The 25,459-nt window shown below is 36.2% G+C and overlaps 2 protein-coding genes across 2 annotated transcripts in view; both read left to right on the top strand.

Moving 5' to 3' along the window:
• Positions 1-2,614: 2,614 nt before the first annotated feature.
• On the top strand, positions 2,615-8,955 carry LOC309680783 (bile acid receptor-like; the record flags this gene model as incomplete). The annotated part of the gene is made up of 10 exons (XM_082494506.1): positions 2,615-2,705; positions 3,889-4,254; positions 4,868-5,008; positions 5,638-5,774; positions 5,862-5,966; positions 6,064-6,163; positions 7,267-7,395; positions 7,912-8,031; positions 8,453-8,566; positions 8,717-8,955. 10 exons carry the CDS (start codon positions 2,615-2,617, stop codon positions 8,953-8,955), a joined length of 1,542 nt encoding a protein of 513 aa, XP_082350632.1.
• Positions 8,956-9,146: 191 nt separating this feature from the next.
• Positions 9,147-25,459, top strand: part of SYCP1 (synaptonemal complex protein 1) — a gene marked incomplete at its 5' end in the record, with an annotated part of 28,756 nt that continues 12,443 nt past the window's right edge. Inside the window, 19 exons of the mRNA XM_082494523.1 lie at positions 9,147-9,254; positions 10,286-10,370; positions 10,536-10,582; positions 11,929-12,093; positions 12,943-13,010; positions 13,198-13,271; positions 14,488-14,546; positions 15,604-15,673; positions 16,274-16,347; positions 17,329-17,437; positions 18,620-18,714; positions 18,852-19,036; positions 19,953-20,020; positions 21,203-21,264; positions 22,406-22,510; positions 23,503-23,606; positions 24,108-24,225; positions 24,468-24,538; positions 25,199-25,280. Of these exons, the coding sequence (XP_082350649.1) occupies positions 9,147-9,254; positions 10,286-10,370; positions 10,536-10,582; positions 11,929-12,093; positions 12,943-13,010; positions 13,198-13,271; positions 14,488-14,546; positions 15,604-15,673; positions 16,274-16,347; positions 17,329-17,437; positions 18,620-18,714; positions 18,852-19,036; positions 19,953-20,020; positions 21,203-21,264; positions 22,406-22,510; positions 23,503-23,606; positions 24,108-24,225; positions 24,468-24,538; positions 25,199-25,280 (1,749 nt within the window). The remainder of the gene's footprint in view (positions 9,255-10,285; positions 10,371-10,535; positions 10,583-11,928; positions 12,094-12,942; positions 13,011-13,197; positions 13,272-14,487; positions 14,547-15,603; positions 15,674-16,273; positions 16,348-17,328; positions 17,438-18,619; positions 18,715-18,851; positions 19,037-19,952; positions 20,021-21,202; positions 21,265-22,405; positions 22,511-23,502; positions 23,607-24,107; positions 24,226-24,467; positions 24,539-25,198; positions 25,281-25,459) is intronic.

Below are 25,459 nucleotides of genomic sequence, written 5' to 3' on the forward strand. Positions count from 1 at the left end.
CAAGTTACTATGTTTTGAAAATTATAATTTGGCATGTATGCTACATTTTGTCAAGGATTCCACAGCTTCACAGCACGTAGCTAAGCTTTGTGTGCGTGCAGAATTTACTTCCCTGCATGGCAAAGGGTTAATGAATGTATGTGTGGGCTGAAGAAGCGTCCTTCAGGTCATGGTTCACTCCCAGTGAGGTGTGAGAGATTAGGGATGGCTACCGAACTTTTGAAAGACCAGCATCACAAAACTTCAGCAACTCCTAAAGTCTGGAGGAGGCTTCCCTACTGCAGACTGACTCATATATGAGGGGTGAGGCAAAGGTTGTAACACATGACTATGACAGTCAATCTTATAAATAATCAAATCTTTCCTGTCCTAGAAAATTAAGTTCCTTCCTTACATATCTTATACTGTTCTTCATATTTTTTGTTTTAAAAAGGCCAATGCTATTTTATATCAGAAGAACAAGCTTGTTTACGCTAAATTCTCAGAAAATGAAACAGCTGACATTCACGCAGAGGTGTCACCATTAAGTCTCATTTCAGGACAGTATAGCATTCCGCAAATAACCACTGGATTTACTATTCATACTGTTCTAACATTCTCTTAATTTAAAAGTTGCAATTTACAAAGTCTCATGCTAAGCTAGGAATTCTGTGATTGCAACTGATAACTTTTATTAGCCATAAAAATCAGTAAGAAGGGCTAAATCCTCAAATCCATGCTCATACAATACAGAAATTGAGGAAACTACCAAATGAAAGTCTGCTTCCAAGATTTAGAATGTTTAATCAACTGACCACCTTGCATTTGGTAACGTGTACTTCATATTCTCAATTTAATATTTTTATCAGACTGGATCAGTGTAATTTTATTTTAGCTTCTATTCTTTTATTATTTTTATTTAGAGAAACTACTGGAATCCAGAAACACATTTCTTCAGCAAATACACATTTTTGGGGAAAAATGTAGACTTTGCCCAGGCCAAATTGATCTAACTGATAAGGACCTCATGATTCAGTGAGTCATTTCTCTTTCAAACAAATATTTACTAGAAGAGATAACAAAAAAATCAGCATTCCAGCCTCACTGCATCTTTTCACCTTCAGCTCACAACACAAAGAGAAAGTGTTCAGTTACAAAGATATGTCCAGTTTTAGGGGATGCGATGTGTGTCTTGTAAGTCATGACTTCAATTGAGATTCCCTGAAATGATACATTCATTTTCTCAGATGTAGCTAGCTATAAGCATTGCATAAAACCCAACATGTGAGTCTTTTAAGGAAGATCTTAAACCCAATTTGCTGTAAATTCTGCAAGAGGCATATACAGAGAAACCTGTTGCACACATAGCAGTTTGATTTTCTATACTTTCCAAATACTTACTTGACTTTTTTATCTTTTCTCCCTTTCCCATCTGCTCAAGGAAAGCCTATGAGTAGTTCACTGGCTAATTGTCTTGCAGAGCCCTTACTCAACGGACATCAGATACAACGTACTTCTAACCAGCGATGCTCTCATACATTCCACACACACAGAGGAACAAAGCAGCAAGGGAAACTTTTCCTGTTTACTTCTCTAACAGCTATTCCACTCCCACTTAATTGCTAAGCAATACCTGAGGTTGCCTATACACATACGTAAACTCAAACCCAGCTGATGCTAGTATCCATATAGACATTTTTTTCTAAAACTCTTTCAAGAATTTTTAGAACACACTTTTTCAGAAACTCTCTATAAAGTGAAATTACTGAAAAATAAGGTAAGCTTTGAACTCAAAGCACAACAGCTATTCTGCACCAACTGTGTCACTGTGAGCTCTGAGTACACTTTGTAATGGTGAATGTCAAAGCATCCAACGCTGAAGGAGCCTGGGCTCCTTCAGTAATTAGGGGACACAGAACAGCTCTCTGGACAGCAATACCTCCTATACAAGATTGATTTTTTTTGCCTTCACAGGATGCTTTGTACTCTTAAAGGAATACGGGCTCTTAAATTTGGAACCTAATGTAAATTAGGCAGTGCTTAAGTGGGGCACAGCTGACTTTTACAGCATAAAAGAGTATTTACATGGGGAAGAAGAGATATTCTATGCTGGCCTTTCCAGGCTATTTTCATATATTCACTTGCTTCAAATTTGCATAAAAAGTGAATGAAGCAAATTCACTAAAAGCCCATATTTGTGCAGAAACAGAACATCCATGACATTCACATTAGTAAATGCCCTAGCTCATTCTGAAAGCAAGTTTTTTCTATCCAGTGAAGCTCCTTTTAATCTCTTCCTGAACTAGAGAATTTACCAATTATCAGCCTGATTCCCTCACGTGGTTTCATGTAAAATGAGGAACAAAACAGTTGTAACTTGGAAATTTAGGGATGGACTCTCTCCTGAATCCGTACTATTGGACAATCAAATGTTTTGCATCCTCATTGAAAGTATTACGTGAATTCGCACATACCTCTGATTTTCTTATGATCTGCAAACTGTTTCACATTCTGGAATTTTCTAGTTTTAGCTCTGTAGCTAAACCTACCCAGCAATTCTTTCTCACATGATGTTTCTCTTACTTTTCCATTTCTCTAGGTTCTCGTCTTAAAATTCTATCACATAGCAAAGTTAATGAAACAGTGCAGCTGGGAGCAGAATATGGCAAATACATTTGTCACTGTACCTGATGGGTATTGTCTTCCCGAGCCCATACAGTATTATGGTAAGTAAAGCAAAATTTTTATATTATGAAAAAGCAATCTAGTAAAATGAACATCTGCAGAAATTCCAGTTATTTGCTTCATTTTAGTTTATCTTTAAAAGCTTTAGAAGCTACACATTTGACTATCAAGTCCATACTGAAAGTGTATTGAAATATGCTAGCATGTGTTCATACAGGTTTTGGTATACAATGGGATTATGCTGACCAATCATTTCATATAAACATTACTGGTGCTGTCTCCCTTTGACTTGTATGAAGAAGATACAGGTTTTATTACAGTATTCCAGATACATTATAAATAGATAATGTTTATTCTATATCTTATAGAACTATAATTGCAGTAACTAATTTGATTCTGGATTAGTAAAAGCAGGACTCAAAGCTTGTTATAAAGAAAGAGACCTCCAACCTGCTTAAAAAAAAACTTTTGAATTTGTTTTTACACAGATTTGAACAATCCCGAAGGAAGAATGAAACATGTTGCATGTTGCACAAGCTTTCTTCAGCACAGCTGTGTACATTTAAGGGGGGCTGGATAAAATTAAAACTCTACACACAGAAAGGCAGGAAGAAGTTCTCCTCATAATTCTGTACATACATTTTGCTAAAATGAAATTTCTAAACTATAAAGGATTATATATGCAAAAACACTAAATAAAACAAGTCTCTACTTTTTCCTGTACTGAATTTCAACTTTAGGACTCCTGTCACAGTAATTTTTACCATTCTAATTTCTGGACCATCTTTCTCAGACTCTTCTTATGCAACATTTTTAAAATTATGCCTGAAACATGTACCAATAACATTTCACTCATTAACAAATTCACTTACTTACAGGAAAATATTCTTCTGTAATGTGGATAACTTACACTTAAGTGTAAAATCAAAGGTAGCTATATCATCAGTTGGCAAGTGATATTTAATGACGTACTAACAAGAATCCAGTGGCACCCACGACATTGCCCAAACTGTCACCAAACCATTTTCACTACATCCAAGATTTTACTTAAAAACATTACAGACAGCACATTTAAAAAGAATGACAGACTGTCCTTCTGAAAATGTGTTCCTCTAATATTTATGATTAAATATTTAATCTATAAACCATTTTAAAACTTTCAAGGAGCTGACGTCGAGATACTCTTCAGGTTTTTATTTCATTTTCAATCTCTTCTGTATCTAGATGCTTTACCGGAGCACATTAACTATCAGCTGCAAGACACCGATTTTCAGACTGCGCCTTACTGCCAATACTCAACAGTTCAAATTCCTCCTCCAGTATTACAGTCACCACCTCCTCAGTCCCAGTACAGCACATATGGCCTGGACTCCCAGTACAGCGACGGGCAGTGTATCATCAGCAGCTGTGAACTCAGCAAACCCCCCTTCATGGCTCCCCACATTGATGACGCTGGGTACCAAGGACTAAAACGGCCAAGATTAAACCACTCTTCTCTGAGACTGAAGGGGCAGGAGGAGCTGTGTGTTGTGTGCGGTGACAAGGCTTCAGGCTATCACTACAACGCCCTTACCTGCGAAGGCTGTAAAGGTAAGAGGAGAACAGGCTGACCTCTGCCTTTGCCAAGACCTTGGCCCCGCAGCGCCCAACATGACATTCCACAGCTGTGATGGAAGCAAACAGATTTCAGTATTTTTTGACAGTTCTACAAAGGATTGTAATTTGTCTAAAGAACCCTCTAACATGCTTATCCAGATTCAAATTTTTACAACAATTTTTGAAGAAATGCTTTCACAGCGTGTATTTAATATGAGCACTTCCTGCAACTGATTTTTTGCACTGATTATTCACTAGAATAGTGTCTGTTTAAGCAGGTGTTGATTTTCTCATGACCATTTATTATATGTTTACTTCAGTGTTACTAAATTTACTTACTAAATAAAAACAAGTAATAATTACTTGTTACTTACATTTAACTTGCTATATGGGAGCCATCTTGGTCAGGTATGGAAAATAGCAATTAATATTAGTCAGAAAGAATAAGACATAACTATGTTGTTAAAAAGCAAATTTAACATCAAGGTAATGTTTCCCTTGTAAAAAAAAGCACATAAAAAACTCGAAAAGACACTTTAATTCTTTAAATCATTATGAGAGAAAGCTCCTTAGATTCCTTCAGTCAACACCTGATCCCTGTCTGTAGGCTTCTTTCGACGAAGCATAACGAAAAATGCAGTATATCGATGCAAGAATGGTGGTCACTGTGAAATGGACATGTACATGCGAAGGAAGTGTCAGGAATGTCGCCTGAAGAAGTGTAAAGCTGTGGGAATGCTAGCAGAATGTAAGTGCTCCTTCCGTGCTGGCTAATTTACTAATCAACTCGGGTAAAACCTTTTCCAAAGTCAATCCCTTCGCCTCATTAGATCTAAATGGTATTGGCCTAAATTTCATTTAGCTGTAGGAAAATGTACCTTTGGAGTCTGTAACACCTGTAGCACCTTCATCTGCAGAAACCACCAATGCTTGGGACGTACCTCCTGAAATTAAGAGGACTGCTGTTCAAAGACATTACAGGAAAAAACAAGAAAGTACTAACAAGAGACAGCTAAATATCCTGAACCTTGACAGGACAGCAGTAAGCATATCAGATGTGCTTTCGTGTTTGGAAAAAACAGAAAAATAAAAAACCTGAACAATAGCTTTTAATGAAAAATTCTCACACTTGTATGTCACAGAGCCACAAGCAAGATAACATAAGAAGACTGCAAACACTCAGGCCTTTGGTGGATACTGAACAGTAACTGGCGTAATGAATAATAACACATTGCCATATTCTCTAGAAGCACGGTTCCTTATAGTTGGTGGCTCCTGTGATGCAAGGCTCATGTTATCTATAATAATAAAAGTGATGATTTCAAATTGTAATTATTTGAAAATATACTTATTGATGCACACTTCCATGCCTCACAGGTTTGCTGACTGAAGTACAGTGCAAGTCAAAGCGACTCAGGAAGAATTTCAAACAGAACAGTTTTCTCTGCAACATAAAACTGGAAGATGAGGGACTGAATAGTAAGCACGTATCATCTACAACAAGATCTGGAAAAGTGTGATATTTTTCTATCTAAAATATCTCTTTATCATTTGTTTTTGCTCCAAGCCATTGTCACACGATTGGTTTATGTTTTTAACAGATCCCAGAGAAGATGGAACTTACTCCAGGGGAACATCAGCTTCTTGGCCACATTGTAGCAGCACACCAAAAATACACAATTCCCCTTGAAGCAGCAAAGAAGTTTGTACGTATACAGAACAATCAGCCTGCATTGCTAAGCTATTATTATCCTAAGCACTGTACCTTGGTTATGTCAGATGTCTAAACACTCTTTCATGCAGCTACAGGAAACTGGAAGTCCTGAGGAAAGTTTTCTCCGTCTCTCTGAGACAGCAGTTGTTCATGTTCAAGTCTTAGTGGATTTCACAAAACGACTTCCAGGTAAGTTCCTTCCTATGGGAAATGTTGCAGAATAGTATGACTTTTTTTTTTTTTTTTAAGAGGCAGAAAACACAAATTCGAGAAAAAACTCTCACTCAACTGACTATTTTTTCTTACAACTCTCACGATCCAGGTTACTTACTATTTACGTGTCATGAGGACAAGTTAGAAGCATTCACTTCAAAAGCGTGCTATGATTACATTTCTTTTCCATTTCTGACATGGAGTAGAGACATTTTCTGAAAGTACATGGACCACAAAATACCCTCTTGAGTGAATTACTCTTTCAGCACATTCTCTGAAATCCAGTTCAGTTTGCAATTTACCACGGGTATCAAAGAAAAAAAACAGATGTTGCTTCAAAGGAAAAGGCAGAACAGAAGGGACTAACCAAGTGCTCCTATTAATATTTTCCCTTCATAAAGAACAAGGGAACATGCAATTAAATTCACTGCATTTCAATGTAAAGTTGACAAAGTAACATTTGACAGGGAGGGTGGTAATTTTTTCATTACTCTTTAAGTTGTAAAACAATGACAAAAGTCAATCAACATGTTTAAAGCAGATATTTGATGTAATTTAGCACTACTGTGGAACAGATCTGAAATAATGGATGAGCTGTTTGTTTTCTTATGTTACATATCCTGCTCTGTTCAGGATTAAGACAAGGATCAATAAAGTTCCTTCGCTCTTGAATTACAAGTTCAGATAATGAGTTTTTCAAAAGATGAACACATTTTTAAAAAAGATCAGGTATCAATGAATAAGAATATCCACAGTCATGAAGCAATGTAGCAAATTTATAAGGTGTTAGGCCATGTAATGTAAATCAGATATTAGGAAGACATTTTCTACATCTTGCTTAGTCCCAAAATTTTTACTTGTATCTTCCTGTCAAACTTCTAACACTGGACACTGACAACATGTCTAACTTGCAAACTAGCAAGAAAGATCCCAATAGTCTTTGGTACCTGCATCTTTTAACTATGGCTCCTCCTTTCCAGTAAAGGCATTTATTAAAAAAATAAATTTATCAACTCACGTTAGGGGCTTAAAGACAGCCACAGCCTTCCTTGATTCTTAACATTTATCTTTGTCTGCAGGATTTGAAAGTTTAGCTAGTGAAGATCAGATCGCACTGCTAAAAGGGTCAACAGTTGAGGCAATGTTTTTACGTTCAGCCCAAATATATAACCAAAGAATTGGTGAATGCCAACCATCAACAAGTGAAAGTAAGTTTGACTAACAAGCTTTCTATTAACACCAGTAGAAGGTTCTGCCACTTTGAAAAAAAATCCATTCATTTTAATTTGCTTAATCTCAAATAATTTCCTGTTCAAGCATAGTGGTACTTAGAATAGTACTGGTAATGCCCACATACCTTCTATAGGCTTCTTTTTCAAAGAACATAAAAAATGAAATAAATAAATAAAAATTTAATTGGATGTGTTTTCCTCCCATTTGTTCCAAAGAGCAGTATTTTTGAGTGTTTGCACAAATTGTGGGGTGGATAATATTAGTCATATTATCGACATTATATATTGTGTCAAGTTTAACACAAGAGACTTTAACTAACAATATTGACACCAATGAACTTGGTGCTGGATGCCAAAAAGAACCATTTTTTCTATCTGCATGGAACTGGGAAAAATTCACACATTTCCAGGTATGTATCTGCAAAGCAGACACAGACAAATATTTAGAGTCACATTAAGCTTGACTGGGAACTGTCAACTGTCTTGTTCCAGGTCATGTAAGACTTTCTGACCATGGGACATGTTGTCACGTTCAAAACCTTGATAAAAACAACATTTATTCCATGGAAATGTCTCACAATGAAGAGAGTCCAACTTCCACTACTACCACAGGTAACGGAGTCTCAGAATCAAAACACCTGGGGATCTTTTGCTTTGCCAGTCCTGTTCTTAATCACAGTGAGCTAACGCCATCGGTGTGACTGCTGCTTATTCTCTTCTCTCCTCTCCCTCTCCCTCAAGCTGCTTTGTTATGTGTGCAGGCATTACATCCTCATGGGAGGAAGAGGTGGTGGTCATGTTTGCTTATATCCCAAGATAAAGCCTTCAGCTATATTACCAAGAGCTCCACAGCTCCACAACGGCAATACAACTTTTATTACTGCTTCAGAAATTAACATTGTTTTCACGAAGTTTGCTAACTCCATGCAATGGAACAGTCCAGAGCCTTACAAGATTAGGACAGGGATGATTTGTACCAGCAGCGCCTGTTTCTCCATTGAAATAACATTGAATATTTTATTTCATTTTTAAGGTATAACCGAGGAGTTTATTACCGCACTGTTTTACTTCTATAGAAGCATGGGGGAACTGAAAGTGACCGAGACAGAGTATGCGCTGCTTGTAGCAACCACCGTGTTTTTTTCAGGTAAATTGGGCGGGGGGGGGCTAGCTGTCACGGCTCTCGTCGCAGGCCTTCCCTCTCCCCAGGCGCGGCCCGCCCCCCCCCCAGCCCTCAGGGGCACCAGCCCGGCCCGCCGCCGCCCGCTAACCGCGCTGTCCCGCCGCGCTCCCGCAGACCGCCCGCTCCTGAGGAACAAGCGGCACGTCGAAGAGCTGCAGGAGCCGCTGCTGGGCCTCCTCTACAAGCACTCGAAGATCCACCACCCCGAGGATCCGCAGCGCTTCGCCCGCCTCGTCGGGCGCCTCACGGAGCTGCGCACCCTCAACCACGCCCACGCGGAGGTGCTGGTGACGTGGCGGACGAGGGACCCGCGGCTCACCGCCCTGCTCTGCGAGGTCTGGGACCTCCACTAGGCGGCGCCCTAGCAGAACGGCGCGCTCCCGAGCGCCATGCTCCGCCTCGCGCGGCCCGGCACGCGCCGCCTCCCTTCCCGCCTCCGTCGCGCTCGTTCGCTTCCCGCCTTTTTGCTCTCCCTCAGCAGCTGGCGCATTAGTGCGCCCGTCAGGAGACGCTGGCTCTGGGACCTGCCCTCTTCTCCGAGGCCATGGAAAAAGAAAAACCTTTTAAGTTGTTCGTGCCTCCGCGCCTGAGCGGTGGCCAGGTGTCTGCCGTCAAACCCCAGGCGAGCGCTCGGGCAACGGGGCAGTGTCAGGTAAACGGTGCTGCCGCCTGCCTCGCCTTCTGCGGCTCCAGCGGCAACGCCTGGCGGGCGGGCGGGGGGCGAGAGCGGTAGAAGGCTCCCTTCCAGGGGGGCTTGGGCAGTCTCCAGGCAAAGCCTTGACCGACCCTCCGTCCAGGAAAGCACATGTGTGCCTGAAGGCGCGTCAGCTGAACTAACTTTTCTGCAAACTCTGACTGATCCGTGCTGGGGGGGTAACATATCAAAGACTTTTAACGTTTTTCTGTCAAAACCGAAGATAATTGTCTTCTTGAGCATCTGCTGTGTGTTTAACTGTACACCACCAATGATAAATACGTGTTTGATGTGGGTAATTCAGAACAGTAAGTGGGAAGTGCACCATTCAAATACCCTTCCTGGCTTTGATTTATCGGTCCCACCAGATCCAGTGTGCCATGATGTTCTGTCACTACAGTCTGAGTTAGGTGAATTCAGCAAGATGGTTTTTCATGTTGAGGCTCCTTATGAAATATGTTTAGATTCAAATGTGACATTCTGACAGGAGATGAATTACTCTATTTACAAGACAATTCTTTGACTTTTAAGACACCTTGTAAAATTAAATTTTCATGCTAAAACATAATAACATGTGCTTTACAAGTACTCCTGGGAATAAAGCAAAACATAAGTATCAAATACTGGACTTAAAAAAAAGAAATTTGGTTAATGAGTCCTTTACTATGCAACTGTGTACAGGCATGCAGTAGCTAGTAAGTTCTTGTAATTGAAAGCTTCAGCTTTGGACACAGTGTAGTCTGTAAAGCAAACTACAAAAGACCAAAAAAAAGGTCTGAAAAAAAGGTTTGAAAAGCCACTGTGAAGTAAGGAGCAAGCAGGAGAATTCCAAATCCATTACCAGTACCTTGGGCTTTAAAAATTGTAGATAGTTGATTTATTAATGGAAAATTTTATATTCACATTAGCAGTACTTTTTTTTTTTCCTGGGTTTTATAATCCTTCTTTATAAACCTACCAATAGGAAACTAATTTTTAAATTTGTGCAGGGTTTTAACAAATGCCCAGATGATGATTTTAATTTGCCATTTGTAATGATGAATACACCGAACCGTGATGAAATCACTGACACAGGTAAGAGTAAAATAAGCATTTAACTTGCACATTTTTTATATTTTTTTTAATATTGTTGACATTTTTCATTAGTAGTTTAACAATTTCATAGCTATAACACTCTTAAATACAGTTCCACTGTTAGTTTTTTAGAAATACTCTGATCAAAATCTCTTCATATTTCAGATGCGATTTCACAGCAAGTAAAACTTTTCTCTGAGGTAGATGAAGAGGTCAGCTAAGTATAAACTCTGCATATCTTATTTCTTAGGGCCTCTTAATTTGTTCCCAAAACAGTGCCTAAAGCACTATTCTAATAGATGCTTCAAGGCTACAGGAAGTAGTTAAAGGGGGATAATAATTTTCTGTCTCCTGTTTAAAGCTGAATCACTTGGAGGAGGTATTTGTGATTCAGTGGAACATGCCTGGAGATAAATCTTTAAATACTAAGGAGATTTCCAAGCTGTGTGTTGGGGGTTTTTTGGTTGATGTTTTTTTTTTAATTTAAAGTGCCTGGGGAGTATGAGAGTTTTAATGAGAGTAAGATTTAGGCACTTAAATATCTTTGTGAAACTGGTTCTGAATAGCCTGTTGAAAGGCTGAAGGACTGAAGTCAGAGTATTCTTTGGAAAATCGAAGCAGATTATCCCAATTACCTTGTCTGGCTTTATTTTACCTATAAAACAATGAATTTAGTGGAGTGGTTTCCTCAAGCATTTGATTCTTCTCATAGTGTCTTTACCAATGTTTTTCTGCTTTAGTATAGCTCAGTAAAGCTAACTTTTTTTTTTTTCCGGTAGCTTCCTGTGCTTCCCAGGTATGAAATGCTGTTTGCTGCAGCAATGGAACATATTTCTTGCAGTGCTCCTAATGATTTTTATATCCCTGAGGACTAAACTTCTTTTAGCCCTAGCAGCTATTAAAGTACAGTTAGGACTGTAGTAGTATTACGATGCAGCCAAAACAAGGATAGCATTAGGTGACAGCATACCTAAAACAAACTGCAGAACTGCCCTGTGGCCTGCTGTACTATTACCTGCCTAAACCACTGAGTAAGCACTGCTTGTATTGTGCTTTAAAGAGCACGAGGTTGGTTGGTTTTCCCTCCTGCTTTGTGTATGAGTTAACTGCAAAAACATATCACAGGTAGACTTGGGCAAGATCTCTGAAGCTGCTTTTACTTAACTCAGCAGTATCTGTCAGAATAAGAGGAGGGAAATGGTGTGAAGAACTTAACGGAAGGAATCTTGGCTGTACTGATAATTCTAGCAAAACTATTGACTTTTGGTGGAGTGCGGTTATCTATATCTTTAAGGTTATCTATTTAGCGATGTTACTATATCTGGAGGGAGTGGGGTATTTTTCACTTGTGTTTGTGTCTCTTGTTCTGTAATGTCTTTTGATACATACACAGTGGATGCACAAAGATTTAAACTGTGGTTCCTGATCATATATAAGCTTGTGTCACCATCTGTGGAAAAAAATTTACTCTTGTGATATTTCTAAAAGATAAATATGTATCTAAAACATTATTAATTAAATAGCATTTGAGATTAAATTGTGGAACCTGTTTTAATAGAATGTAGAAACAATGAATGAATTGTATTCAAAACTCTACAAAGAGGCTGAGAAGATCAAACGGTGGAAACTAACTGTAGAATCTGAACTAAAGCAGAAAGAAAGAAAACTGCAAGAAAATAGAAAGATTATTGAAGCACAGCGTAAAGCCATTCAGGAATTGCAGGCCAGTATTGTACAATACACATTTAATATGTAAAGTAAAGAGAAAGTACTTGCTGATTTAGTATGAAAATATTATTCATACAATTAAATATTAAAGAACGTTGCACAGGTTGAAGATATTTTGAACTGTTGCTGTGATGACTTTTGGAAGCCATTTGGCTAGATACCAATGACCTATGGCTCTACTGCTATTAAAGGAAAAAATAACATTTTGTTTTTTAAAAATGGTTTTCCTCTTTTTAACAATGTGCATTCCATTTTTGTATTATTTACGTGCACATCATACTGTGGGTATGCAGAAACCTCTTCAAGACTGAATAAGCTTTCATCCTCCTGATATGTGTAAAGTATGCTCATGCATATTTCTGTATTCAACACACAGAGGAAATAGAGCACTCTCCTTTATCCCAGTTTCTTATCTCGCTGGTAGTGGTGGATAGAAAAACATATGCATACAACTGTGACTGAATTACATATTTTAAACAAAATATTGGTCCTTTTTTGTAGTTGTGTGTGTTTTGATTTGGATTTGGTTACCTGAGTCATCTTTGATTGCTTGACTTTTGCCTTGAGAAAATGGTTATTCTGAGAAGGGCTGCACGCAGTAATGTGTGAATATATGTAGGAATAATATACTTGTAAGTGTTTCAGTTGCTGGAAAAATCATTATTTATTATTATGTCTTTCAGGGAAACTAGCAAAAGATTTCTCAGCATATAATATCAGATAAAATAGATTTCTGTCTTCTGATGCAGAAAATTACTTTTTCATGCGAGATTTGAGAAGTGTATATTTCTAGTATATTTTTTCAATAACAATGTGTTTTTATATTTGTTCCCTATGAAATTAGTTTGAAAACGAAAAACTAAGTTTAAAACTGGAAGATGAGATATGTGAAAATAAAGATCTTTTAAAAGAGTAAGTCATACAATCAAATATATTTTTGTGAAAATAATTAGTTTTCATGCTGAGAACTAATGCTGGGAAGTTACATACAGCTGTTAAATTGTGAAGGTCATCAGGGCATTTACACTGTTACTACTTAGGTATTCAAACTACCATGCATTCCTGTGACAACGTATTACAGTATTTTTTCCTCTTTTAGAAACAGCGCTTCAAGACATCTGTGTAATCTGTTCAAGAAAACCTGTACTGACTTCACAGAGAAGACCACCAAATGTAAATGCTATTTAAATTTTGATTTATGAAAGTAAATGTACTTCTAGCTTTCTCTAAATTCATAAAGGAAAAAGAGCTATCATTCTGTTCCATTAGAAGTTGAAGCCATACGTCTCATCCACATGTGTTTTGTAATGCTAAATCCAGAGGTTTTCTGAAGTCAATATGATTGTTTGCTAAAAGGTTACAAGCCTCGGAGCTTTTTAGGTGTCTAAACACTGATACAGGTTTAAGGCAGTGTAAACAGCCCTGCTTAGACGGTAGCAGCCACTCCAGAGGAGTGCAGATCTCCTGAGGTCTTGTCAGTCCACTGATGTTTTTCAGTTCCATCCAAATACCTTGAATATATAAAGACATATGAGGTGGCACTTCCTTCCCATGTTTATGCAGTAGAATCCACTCTAGTTACCTGTCCCAGGTCTCTCTAACAAATTTCCAGAGTTGACATTACGCTGAGTTGACATTATGACATTATGCAGAATTGACATTTGGAGCAGTTACAGATTCACGAGGGAAAAAAGATCCAAACTCCAAGACACTAGCATTCTTCTCACTAAATTGACCGAGCCAAGACAGTTGGATGACTTAACAAAGTTTAAATTCCCGAAGTTTTAAAATATGTTCTTGACTTGGGATTTTATTCTATATGAAATTCAACACCTGTGTATAGATGTACCGTACTTCTTTGATAGCTGTGTTTCTTACTATTCTTTTCTGTAACTGTTTTCTTAGGGAAAAATAATACCAATTACAAAAATGAAAGAAAAAAAAAAAAGAAAAATATGGAGATGGAATATTGTTACAATTCTATAATGACAGTTCTGTGGTCATGGGCGTCTCTGCTGATGGGAAGAAATTCAGTGCTAAACCTTATATTACAGTTTTTAAAACCCTAACACTTGATACATTAATATTCAACAACATTAATACTGTAAAAATTAATAGTTATATAAATTGATCCAGAATTACACTATTCACAGAAAAAATGAGATTGGGAAGGAAGTTTGAAAAGCTGAGCTTGATTGATGTTTCAATGGAATATACGTTTTCTCCACATGATATAACTTTTGTCACCCTGTTTCATAATGATTTTTTTAAATAAGAAAAGAGCCTATAATTCCTTTTAAAATTCATTATGCTGTTTAAGCATAATGGCTTGGACAGCTGGTATTCTTTTTCAAAAGGAAAACTTTATGGTACATTCTTACTTTGATAGATGAACATGAAAGAGAAGAAACAAGACAACTATACGTGGAACTTAATAACAATGTTGAGGTAAGTGATGTAGCTTGTTAAAAGGCTCAAATGTGATCCGAATTATATGGATATGTTGAGATACTATTTGTACAAAGAATGTTCTCTGATAAAGTGATTATAACCATCATGTGTGATGCAGGAAGTCAGGTTTTCAGTCCCTTTTCAATAATTATTTTTGTATTGTATAGGGCACATTCATTGGATAAAATGCAACAGTGTTTGGGACGTAGATCCATATGATCTGTGGGATATGTATGACCTGCTTCATGTTAGGTGACTGTGATAACTTCTGTCTTCTTTTTGTACTCTGTTTCACCTATCTATCTGGTGATTTCATGGAATGGCTGAGGTTGGAAGCATCCTCTGGAGAACATCTGGAGAACTTCCCCTGCTAAAAGCAGGGTCAACTAGAGTAGGTTGCATAGGGCTGTCTTCAGTAAGTTTTGAGGTCAGGTATATTAGGGTTATTCTATTAGATAATTTTATTTAACGTAAAGTGCAATGTAAGATAAACATGAACAAAGAAAATTAATTTCAATTTTGAGTGGGACACAACAACAAAATTCATTATGGGAACTGGTGATTTTTTTTGCGTGGAATAAGAAATTTAATGCGTGAATATTCCTTGACTTAAAGAGGGTTTTTACCTTTTTAATTTGCAAAAGAAGTGTAGTCTTGCCAAATAAATTAATTCATTATATTTTTGTTATTGATTATTCTAGTGTGGAAGATAAGAACCTAATATATTTATAATAGAGAAATGCAAGGCATCATTGTTTGGGAGTGATGAACTTGATGTTAAGCGGATACAGAGAGTACATGGTATAATGGTTACATATTAATTATAGGCTGTGGTAGCAACTAAGAAAAGCACTACTCCTCCTCCGTTGTGTTAGGGATCTACAAACATGGACCAGTAAAAATATTTCATGCTTGAAATTTAGATCTTGAGTATAGAAATTCTTAAACTTCCAACTTTGAATAATTATAACATTGTTAACTCAACAACAAACCATAAACATAATTCTTCATTGCTTAGTTTTATATGAACATATATATTGAATTTCATTTTTAGAGAATGATAATGGCATTTGAAGAGCTTCGTGTGCAAGCGGAGAACACCAGATTGGAAATGTGTTTCAAATGTGAGAATTCTGTTTATTTTGTTTATGCTGCAGGCTTAACAATTTTGTACTTCAAAGGTTTTATTGCATGCAGTTTCAGGCCAGAAAGATACGAAGTGCTATAATGGTGAACTGTTAACACTGCGACAGTCTGGACCCTTTTTTATTCATGCTGCCTGCTATTAAATGCCTGGGCCCTTTTATTGTTTTTACACTGGGTCAGATTTTGAACTTTGTTCTTCAAGTAGTCACTCAAAATCTTAAGTTTTATCTGTGAAGTACAGTCTAGAGATAACTACTTATTTTATGTAGTTGGTTTATTTAAATGATAATGCGCTAGTCTACAGCTGCAGAAATTTTCATTACATTTGCTTTATTTATGCTACTATGTGCCTGTTAGTGCATTTCTGTTAGGTTTTTTATAACAAACTATTAAATAATAAGTGGAATAATGGACTAATTCTGTGGAAAGCTGGTGCAAAAATTAATTTGTCTGATTACTCTTTATGAAATAAATTGTACAGCTGTACAATTAAAAGCAATCTTAAACTGGAAACTGTATTTAACTTGGAGTATATTTTAGCTAGTGTATTAACTATGGCTATTACTGTATCTCAAAAGTAAAAGAAGAAGCAGAAAAAGTGGACAAGTTTGAAAAAGAATGCAAACTGGAAGTCATTATGAAGGAAAAGCAGGTTTGCTCAGTTTTACAATATAATATGTACAGCTTTATTTTTTAAACAAATCTTGCAGTTTCTTTAGCATTTGAACTCTTGTTTTGCTTTTGTGATTGCTGATATATCAAATGAAAACAATTACTGTAAAAGTGCTTGCTTGTAAAATATTTGTGTTTTGGAAGGATGTAAATTAATGTTGCAAATGACCTTTTGATGGTATGTTTCTTCTGCGTCATTTATTTAGAATAAAATGTGAAGTAGGCTGCTGTAACGTAACAAGGGACATCTTAGTGACAGGATTTAAAACTACCATGTAAACACTGAATACTCTTTCTATTCTCTATATATACACTTGCCTTTATAAGTGGCTTGTGCAGAAGCATAAAATTAGCAAAGGAGTCATCACTCCTCATAATTAAGAAAGGTATAGTTCATGTCTGGTAAGAAGGAACTTGGGAAGAAGGATTATAATGCATATCAGACCACAAGCTGGCAAGAGAATTCAGAAATCTGAGATTAGAGTAGTTTTTTGTAGTGGTGTGATGAGGTAGCCATGATGGAAGACCGATTAACTTGAATAAATTACTTGTGGTAAGAGTTTTTAGTTTGGAAGCAGAAGTCTGAGAAGCAGAGGATCTGTCTGTATTTGGGAAGGTCAAGAGTGGTTGGTTTTTTAGAGGATGGATGTGACATTACAAAGGGGCAAGGAGTGTTTCAGGGCATCAGTAAAAAGGACAAAAATAACAGCTGGAGCTGTTATTCTGCTAACTTTAGTCATATTCCATATCTTTAGTCTGTTGGAATTCATGCTTTGATTTTGAACTGAAGAGCTTTTTCATCCAGAGTAATATGACTTGATCGATATTTGGCTAAGATTGACCACTTTAATTAACTTGAATGACAGCAGTATGTATGCTCATCATACATGGTGCACAAATGAAAATGAGAACCTGTCCTGTTTTTCTGCACTTCATTATGATATTATGTTAATTTTGTTAGATTTCAGTTCTTACCATACAGAGCGATGAAAAAGATGGTATAATAAGAGACATCAAGACTCAGCTGCAGGAGTCAAAAAATAAGATTGCTGACTTAGTAGAAGCAAAAAGTAAGAGTTCTCTCTGCTATCTTAAAATGTAACTGGTTATAGACGTATAGGAAACAGGATCGTTATAATTTTACCCTGCTATTAGACAGCAGCATAATTTTGGGCCTTGCAGGCCATATTTTCAGTTGGAACAGAAGCTGCTGATGTGGGATCTGCATATGTATAAAATCTAGGCCGTTATTTTGTAACAAAAGGCTTTCCCTTTAGGCTTAGGCTACACCCTGGTTTTGTATTGACATAACAGCTTCATTGCAAGGGATTTTTCTTTTACTCTTCAATAAACTCTAGTATGAACATGTTATACTACTGTAAAGGTGCCATATACCCTGTCATTCCTTTTCTGTAACAGAAGTTTTACCAGGACACTGTATAGCCCTGTCCCTGTTCTGGAGATTTTTCCCATTTCAGTTGGACTTGTATAGTGAACATGGCACCATAATAGATAAAAGTGTTTTTCCTGGTTACTGGGTTGATCTGTTTCAAATCAAGTTAGTGAAGGGTCTTTAAAGTATATTTATTCAGTAATCCATAAATAGTAGCCTTGTTCTGTATTCAACAGGACATATTTTCACATCTTTGCCAAATAACCCCACAAAATTTTACCACTTTTAAATGGAATCTTATTTGCAAATAGGATTGACTGGGATTGGAAGTATATTTTTGAAGGGTTCTTTTTTAAGGGTAAGTCAAGCAGTGAGAGCTTTTGAAGACTGCAAGAGGAAAATACATTGCTTGAGTTTTGCAAACTTACAGTCAGGTGCCACTGAGGAAACTTTTCAGAACTTGATTATCAGTATTTGTAAGCCATCTATATTACAAAATATTTATAGTATATGATGCAAGTACCTTTGTTCTTTAGAAGTGAACCAATTTCCAGCCTCCCCTTCCCTGGGTAGTAGGGAGGAAGGTTTTAGAATAGATATTTTAAGCCAGATACATATAAATGGCTGCATTTTCTTAATTTTTATAAATATATGTAATTTTACATTTTGCTTACTGTTACTTAGTAAGTTGAATAATCAGCTATTATTTCCCTAAGGCTGTTTCCTTAACAATGACATGAATACATCATGTAACTTGATTAAAGTGTAGGAATGTATTTTATCTGTAAAAGAGCAATGCAAGCATTTTTTAGTAAATATCCTGTTTTGCTCAAATGTAAGCATATATATTTTTGCTTAGGACATGAAGGAGACATGTTAAAGGAATCCCAGATCCATCAGGAACATTTGAGGGCAGAACTGGAAGAGGCCAAAGTTTCATTGCAACAAACAGAGGTACAGCCTGCTTATAATTTTCCAGTGTAAATAGATTAGACAAGTAATTGCATAAATAATTACTGTTACTTTAGATATGAAACAGTTGTGTCTGTTTATTGCAAAACATGGTTAGAAATGCTGTCATTTTTTTGTAGGTTACTCAAAAGAGCTTAGAAACAGAGTTGCAGACTGTAGTGAAAGCATTAGTTCAGGTCACTGAAGAAAAAGAAGCAGAGGTGGAAGAATGTAAAAAAATTAAGGCTTTGCATGCATCCCTGAAAGAGGAGTTTGAGTCTTCTATTTCTGATTTGAAAAGCTTGCTGCAAAAAGAGCAAAATAGGTAAATTAAACAGTAAATTCAAAGAATGATCTTGCAGGTAAACTACTAGATTTCTGAGCTGCTGGGAATAAAACCTAAACTTCAGGTGTGATTTGGTGTAATTACTTTTTTTATAATCACTAATAATTTTTTTTAAAGTCCTTCACCTGTCTCATTATTTGAATTATTAGCACTTGAAGACGGTTATGCTGTTTGATTTTGTGTGGATGCAGCTCTTAACTAAAAGAGCAGTAATCTCATTTAGTATTTGGCAGTTCCTTATTAATGGAACATTTAGTGAGGAAGATACTCTTCCATATGTGATAATAGTACTGTTTAATGATGTTATTAATGTATTTCAGGTTTTCTGTAGTTTTAAAAATTATGTATTTGTCAAAGAGCCTGATAGCAACTAAAATCAACCTTTCTAAAAATGAGAACAGTGAAGATGTATTTTAATACATTGTCACAGCTCAGTTTTTCAAGAAACAGTGGTTTTTTGGATACATGGTATTAAGGTGCCTTCTAAGTGGTTGCACTTTATGACAAATCCAAGAATAGAGAGTTACAAAGCTGAAAATCTTTTTTTTGACACACTGATCTAAATGCAGAGAATTTAATGTATTTTTTGTTAGTTGTGCTTGTTGACATTGCTCTATAAGAAAGGAAATTTTTTTGCCACACTTATCCCCTGACTTTTATAATTCCATTTTTAAGAAATACAGGTTTATGTATCTATATATTTGTTTACTTTTATGCCTGCTGTTCCCAAGTTGTAAAAGTGAAATTTGATACATGTTGCAGGCAGATATATCACCTGCCTGTTGAACGTCAATTGTTCTTAAAACGCTTGTGGTAAGACTTTGTTTTATTGTCCTTTAAGTTTCAAGTGCAATGCTTTGTACTATACAATATTTTTTTTTTATTATTTCCTTAGATTGGAGAAATGTGAAGATGAGTCAAAGCTACTTACCTTGGAGCTCAGAAATAAGTCTGCTGAACTGGGTAAGATTTGTAGAAAGAAAGAAAATGAGCTAAATAGTAGTAAAAATGTTTTCTTCTGTTTCCTGAAAATAGACTGTCCCTATTGCTTGGAAAAATGGTTTACAGTGCCCTGTACCTGTCAGGAATGTTTAAATTTATTTTTACTCATCTGACTCCCTTTTCTTTGGTAGTCATTGTAGCTGGCAACAGTCAAACAGCAGTGCTGTGCAGACCTCCAATATTAAGACCATACATGCATGGATTCTTCTGGAATTCATTTTGGTTTCTCGACACTCTTCCAGTTAAGACTGATAGCACTGCAGACCTGTTTGAGAGGTAGTGTTAGGCTGCTGAACAGTAGATTCCAGGAATGGCTTCTGTAGCTTGTAGCAGAGACAAAACACTTGCATTAAGCTTTCCTCCAGACCACTCTCCCCATGTTGGATGTAGACTCACGATGGCAGTGGTTAGTTGTAAATATTGCTTTGATATCCTTTGATTCCTAGATATGTGCTTCTTAGCCCCTAGAGTAAGAGATGGATCTTTAGCAGTCTTTTCCCAGTGTGCAGCATATGTCTCTAGTCCTGATATGGTAGATGAGAACTATAGTTTGATGTCCTTGTGTGTACTGAGGGCATCTAAAGATAAACGTTCAAAAGTCAACTGCTAATGCTTGTTTAAAACAAGGTGAGATGTGACCTGTGAGAATTCCAGAGTAGAAATGAGTTTGATATCCAGTACTTGCAAAAAATACCAGTAATGTGAGTGCGCACATAGAAAACATTTTGAAGTTACTAATAAGCGGTTTCCTTTTTCAGCGTATCCATGTGAATATCTTTAGCAGTCTCTATTTTTCTCTGTAAAAATGCAGATGCATCAATACTTGGGGATTGTAAACGTTCTTACAGTCCACGGTTTATTTGAAACCATGATCGTGGAAAGTGTAATAGGCTCTGAATTTTATTTAAGACAAATGATTAGTTTCTCTTCAGATATATATTTGCTAATGTCTTTCTGAATAATTTTTTCAACTCTATGTTTAGATTAAGTCATAATTTAGGTTGTAATTTAGCCTTACAATTTCTGAATTTAATGCAACAAGTTTTGAAAATTTGGTATTGCAAAGGGATATATGCCTTATAGTGCATTTTAAATACATAAAATTATTTCTATTCAATTAATTTTACATTTCATGTGCTGTAGAAGAGATGACTAAACTAAAATGTGACAAAGAAATGCAACTTGAAGAGCTGTCAGAAACACTGGTAAATGTTCGTTTTATTAGTCTCATGGCATTTATTTTTCATATGAAGTCTCTCTTGCTTTTTAACTATCTTAAATGCCGCATATAAACACTGTCTAATCTGCCTTAATGTTGCTACTAAATGTTCTTACCTGTCTTTTAGATTATTTCAGTGTTTTCTTTGAAGGAATTGATTTTTCCCACTGTTTTTCTTGGTTTGTTCTGCTTTGTTTTGGTTTTCCTTGTCACTTCTGGTCATTTCCTTCTTCATTCCCACATATTCAAATGCTACTCCTTCTGGACATAAAGATTTCCTGGTTTTAATTATGCCTAGTACTTGCTCTTTCCTCATTTTGAACTTTTCTGAAAAATTACTTTTTTTCTTTTTTTTTGTGATGAACATTAGCTCAAACCTTGTGAGCATCGTGCATATGATATTTAAGGCTGAGGGATCAAATAGTTTTTGACAGTAAAGATAATTCCTTGAGTAGCTAGCTTTCTTCATAATAATCTTCTAAAAATCAAGCATTGTAAAGGCTTACCTCATTTTGGTGTTTAAAGGATAACCAAGCTTCTGACACTACCCAGAAAAGGTAGTTGAATTTGTGAAAAGGTTATGTGTGAAAAAATGAGAAAAATAATAAACAGTTTCACAGGTTTCATAGGTTTGTTGCATCACAAATCTGTTGTGATTATTTTGCTGTTTGTGGGGTGTTAGTTATGGTAAGGTGTCCTCCACACTGCAGCATTTAGTGACTAGAAAGCATCGTATACTGTGGTGATGCATATCCCTTTTCAGAGCAAATATTTAAGAGCCTGCAGAAGGTCTTTTGGGTTATAACAACCTGTTCTGTGTATTCCCATTGTACTGCGTGTTCTTAGTTATAAGGAAGTTTCCTGAGGTAATTAGCTCTGGTCTCTGTGAACCCTACTGAACTGTGACATAGGCCGTTTTTTCTGTTACAGAAGTCTAAGCAATATGAAGTACACTTTTAATAGAGTATTATTTTTGTTAGATCTTATATTTACAAATCTAACAATAAACTGCATCAGGTAAAGTAAGATAGTGTGAAACCAGGTCTGCATTTTTACCATGTATGTTTGTTCCTTATATGCTGCGCATTGACTTTTCTAAACTGAGTTTCACTAATCTTCTTAAACAGGGAAAAGTTGAAGGACTTCTAGTGAAGAAGGAAGATCTTGAGGCTACTGTAGAAAATCTGCAGGAGAGAGAAAAAGAAATAAAAAATGTTCTCCAAATCAGAGAGGTCTGAATAAAGGGTGACAGTAACGTGGTTTTATAAATAGTTAAGTTACACGTTATCACTTGTATATAAGAACATAAGAAATATCTCATAGTCAGACCAGTGCTCTGCCCAATGCACTGCTCTGCTTGTGACAATGACAGCAGAAGGTACTATGTAGTAGAGGAGCCTGACTGTTACCTATGGTCCGTACCCCTTCCATTCCTACAGTAGCTGTATTAAGGGTGCTTGAGGACACATCCCTGTCAGTTGCCTTTCTTGTCAGTTTATGAGCTTGTTCATGTTCCCTTACCTCATGTGTTTTTGAAACTCCTTATACTATTTACCTCCATAGCCTTCTGTGATAAGAAATTCCAGAAGTTCATTATGTGCTGTGATTAAAAACTATTCTCCCTCTCTCCCTCCTCCTTCCCTCCCCACCCCCCAGCTGCCTCCCAGTGCCTCTAGTATCAGTGTATCACCAGTTATTAGGAGGAGACAGTATTCAAAGCATTTATGTATTTTAAAGTGCATTACATTTCAAGCTTTGCCTTATCTTGTAATGGCAGCAAATTTCTGAGGGAGGAGTTTTGCTGTGTGGTTTGGGATGCCTCCAAAACAAGTGCTTATTCTACCACATAGTACTGGGATTCTGTGATTTTTATTTTTATTTAATTTTATTTATTTATTTATTTATGAATGCAAAAGCTTATGATGTCTGAAGCAAATGTCTTTATTTAAAATAATGTCCAAGGGAAGCTAATTATGTCAGTAATTTTGCACACCGGTTAGTTAGACTTACAATAGGGGACACGTTTAGCATGCATATCGGGGTTCAATATCTCACGCTACTTTCACATCACACCAGAGAGTTGTAAGATACAGTCTGGCTCATTTATGGCATGTATGTAGTTTTGTTTCATCTTAAAGCTGTGTGTTGTCAGTTCATTTCTAATAGCTTTCATGACTTGTAGTTTACATGTGTATACTCAAAACACTTTCTTTTTCTTCTGCAGAAAGAAATCCATGATTTGAAAGTACAGCTGACTAGTACAGCTGACAAGGAACAAAATTATTTAAAACAGCTTATGACACTGAATACAGATCTTGAACAAGAGGCGTATGATCATTTTTGAAAATACAGTATTAGTTATTTTTTTGTGTTACATAGAAGTTATGTTAATATACAATGACATTATCTATGATTGTTTTCTAATGAAAATTCTTAACCTATGCACACAGTATGACATCCATTATGTACTTATAAATTGCACTTTTTGTATTTGTGTGTAAATTGTTCTATAGCTCTGTGATTTAGTTGGGTTAACATGAAGAAAAAGTTTCTGAATTAATTGTTAACCGTGCTTTGAGCTGGATATTGAACTACATCATCTTCAACACCCATTATATTTCTATAAAAATTGACTCTCATTTTCTTTCACCTTTTCTTCTTTCTTTCTCATTTTCTTTTTGCATCACTATAACTTTGCTGCAAAGCTTAAATTTGTAGATACAGGCCTGGACTATTTTCAGCGTGAAGTAATGTTTTGTAACGGATAAATTTAACTTAGAAGTTCAAAATACATGTTCTTGTTTCTCTTGACCGTTCGTTTCACATTAGGCTAAAGAATGAAAAATTAACGGCGTCTATCAATAAGCTTTTATTAGAAAAAGAACAAATAGCACAAGAGAAAAGTGGTATGGCTACAGAACTCAAGAAACTGCAAGAAAGTCATGAGGCAAGTTGTAAACTTCCAGCTATTTTTAAAGGACAACATTCCATTTAAAATATAAATCATATGGTGAACTGCAACATTACATGGTTCTGTAGAGTATCTGAACTATTTTTTGTGTTTAAAATACAAAGGAAGCGCAGTTACCCTTGTGAATAAGGCAGGTCAAGATACTGCTTAAGATGTCTTTGAATTTTTTAACGTCACTGTGAATTTTATTCATTTTACTTTCATGGGTCTTTATTTAGGATAGTAGAAAAAAAGAAGAAAATACAAAACAGTTAGTTGAAAACCTGGAAGTAGCAAATGGACAATTAAGGCAAGTAAAAACAAATATTAATTTACAATATTATTAAAGGAAGTAGACTTGATTCCTTCAGAGTTAGTCTAAATGTTGTGTTCATAAACTGCTTTCTGTGATTTTTAGATTAATGCTTTTTTAGGTTATATAGCTAAACAGAAATTATTTAGTATTGATGTTGGCCATGTAGAGGTTTCTGCAAATTAGCAGTACCTATTGCTGCAGGAACAAGTTTTGCCATAGCTTTGTATTACATACAGAGAGCTATCCTGTTCTGCTTTGCTATCTTAGGTGTGAAGGAAATGAAAGTAGAAGTTAAAGTTTATGGATTAAGTGTGAAAAGGTGAAACTATTTAAATGTTACTCTCTGAAGTAGTCTCTGTACCACCAACCCAATAGACAGGCAGCCTTCCATCTTTCATAGATGCAATATTACAGATTAGAATATATTTTACTCGGGTAAGGGGAACATCTTTCTTTACTTTCAAAAAGTATGTACAGGTCAGACGTTAACTTAGCAGTCATTTTGCATCATTTTAAGAACATTTTCATTGAACAGCTTATGAACTTCTCATCAATATTAGCTGCTCTTTATAGAAAATAAAGTATGGGTTTATTTAGCAGTAGTGCAAAGAAATTAAGTAAATATTTACTAATGCTTCTTAATTTGGCATTTAGAAATGAACTGGAGTCTTTGAAGGAGGAGATGGCAAAGAAACGTAAAGAGATTAAAAGTAAACTGGATGAAAGAGAAGAAAATGTATGCGATAGCATGTGCTTTACCATGAAAATACATAACATAACCTGTAGGACAAAATCTAAATGTAAAAACTTTTTGCAAAGCTCTGTCTGGGGGTGTAATATCTTATAGAGGCTTTCTTTCAATGCTGCTACCAGTTGAGTCAACATATGTACACAGGCTGAGCCTTTTTATTTTAA

Source organism: Vanellus vanellus (assembly GCF_965231255.1).
Source record: "Vanellus vanellus genome assembly, chromosome: 23".
NCBI classification, from domain to species: Eukaryota; Metazoa; Chordata; class Aves; order Charadriiformes; family Charadriidae; genus Vanellus; species Vanellus vanellus.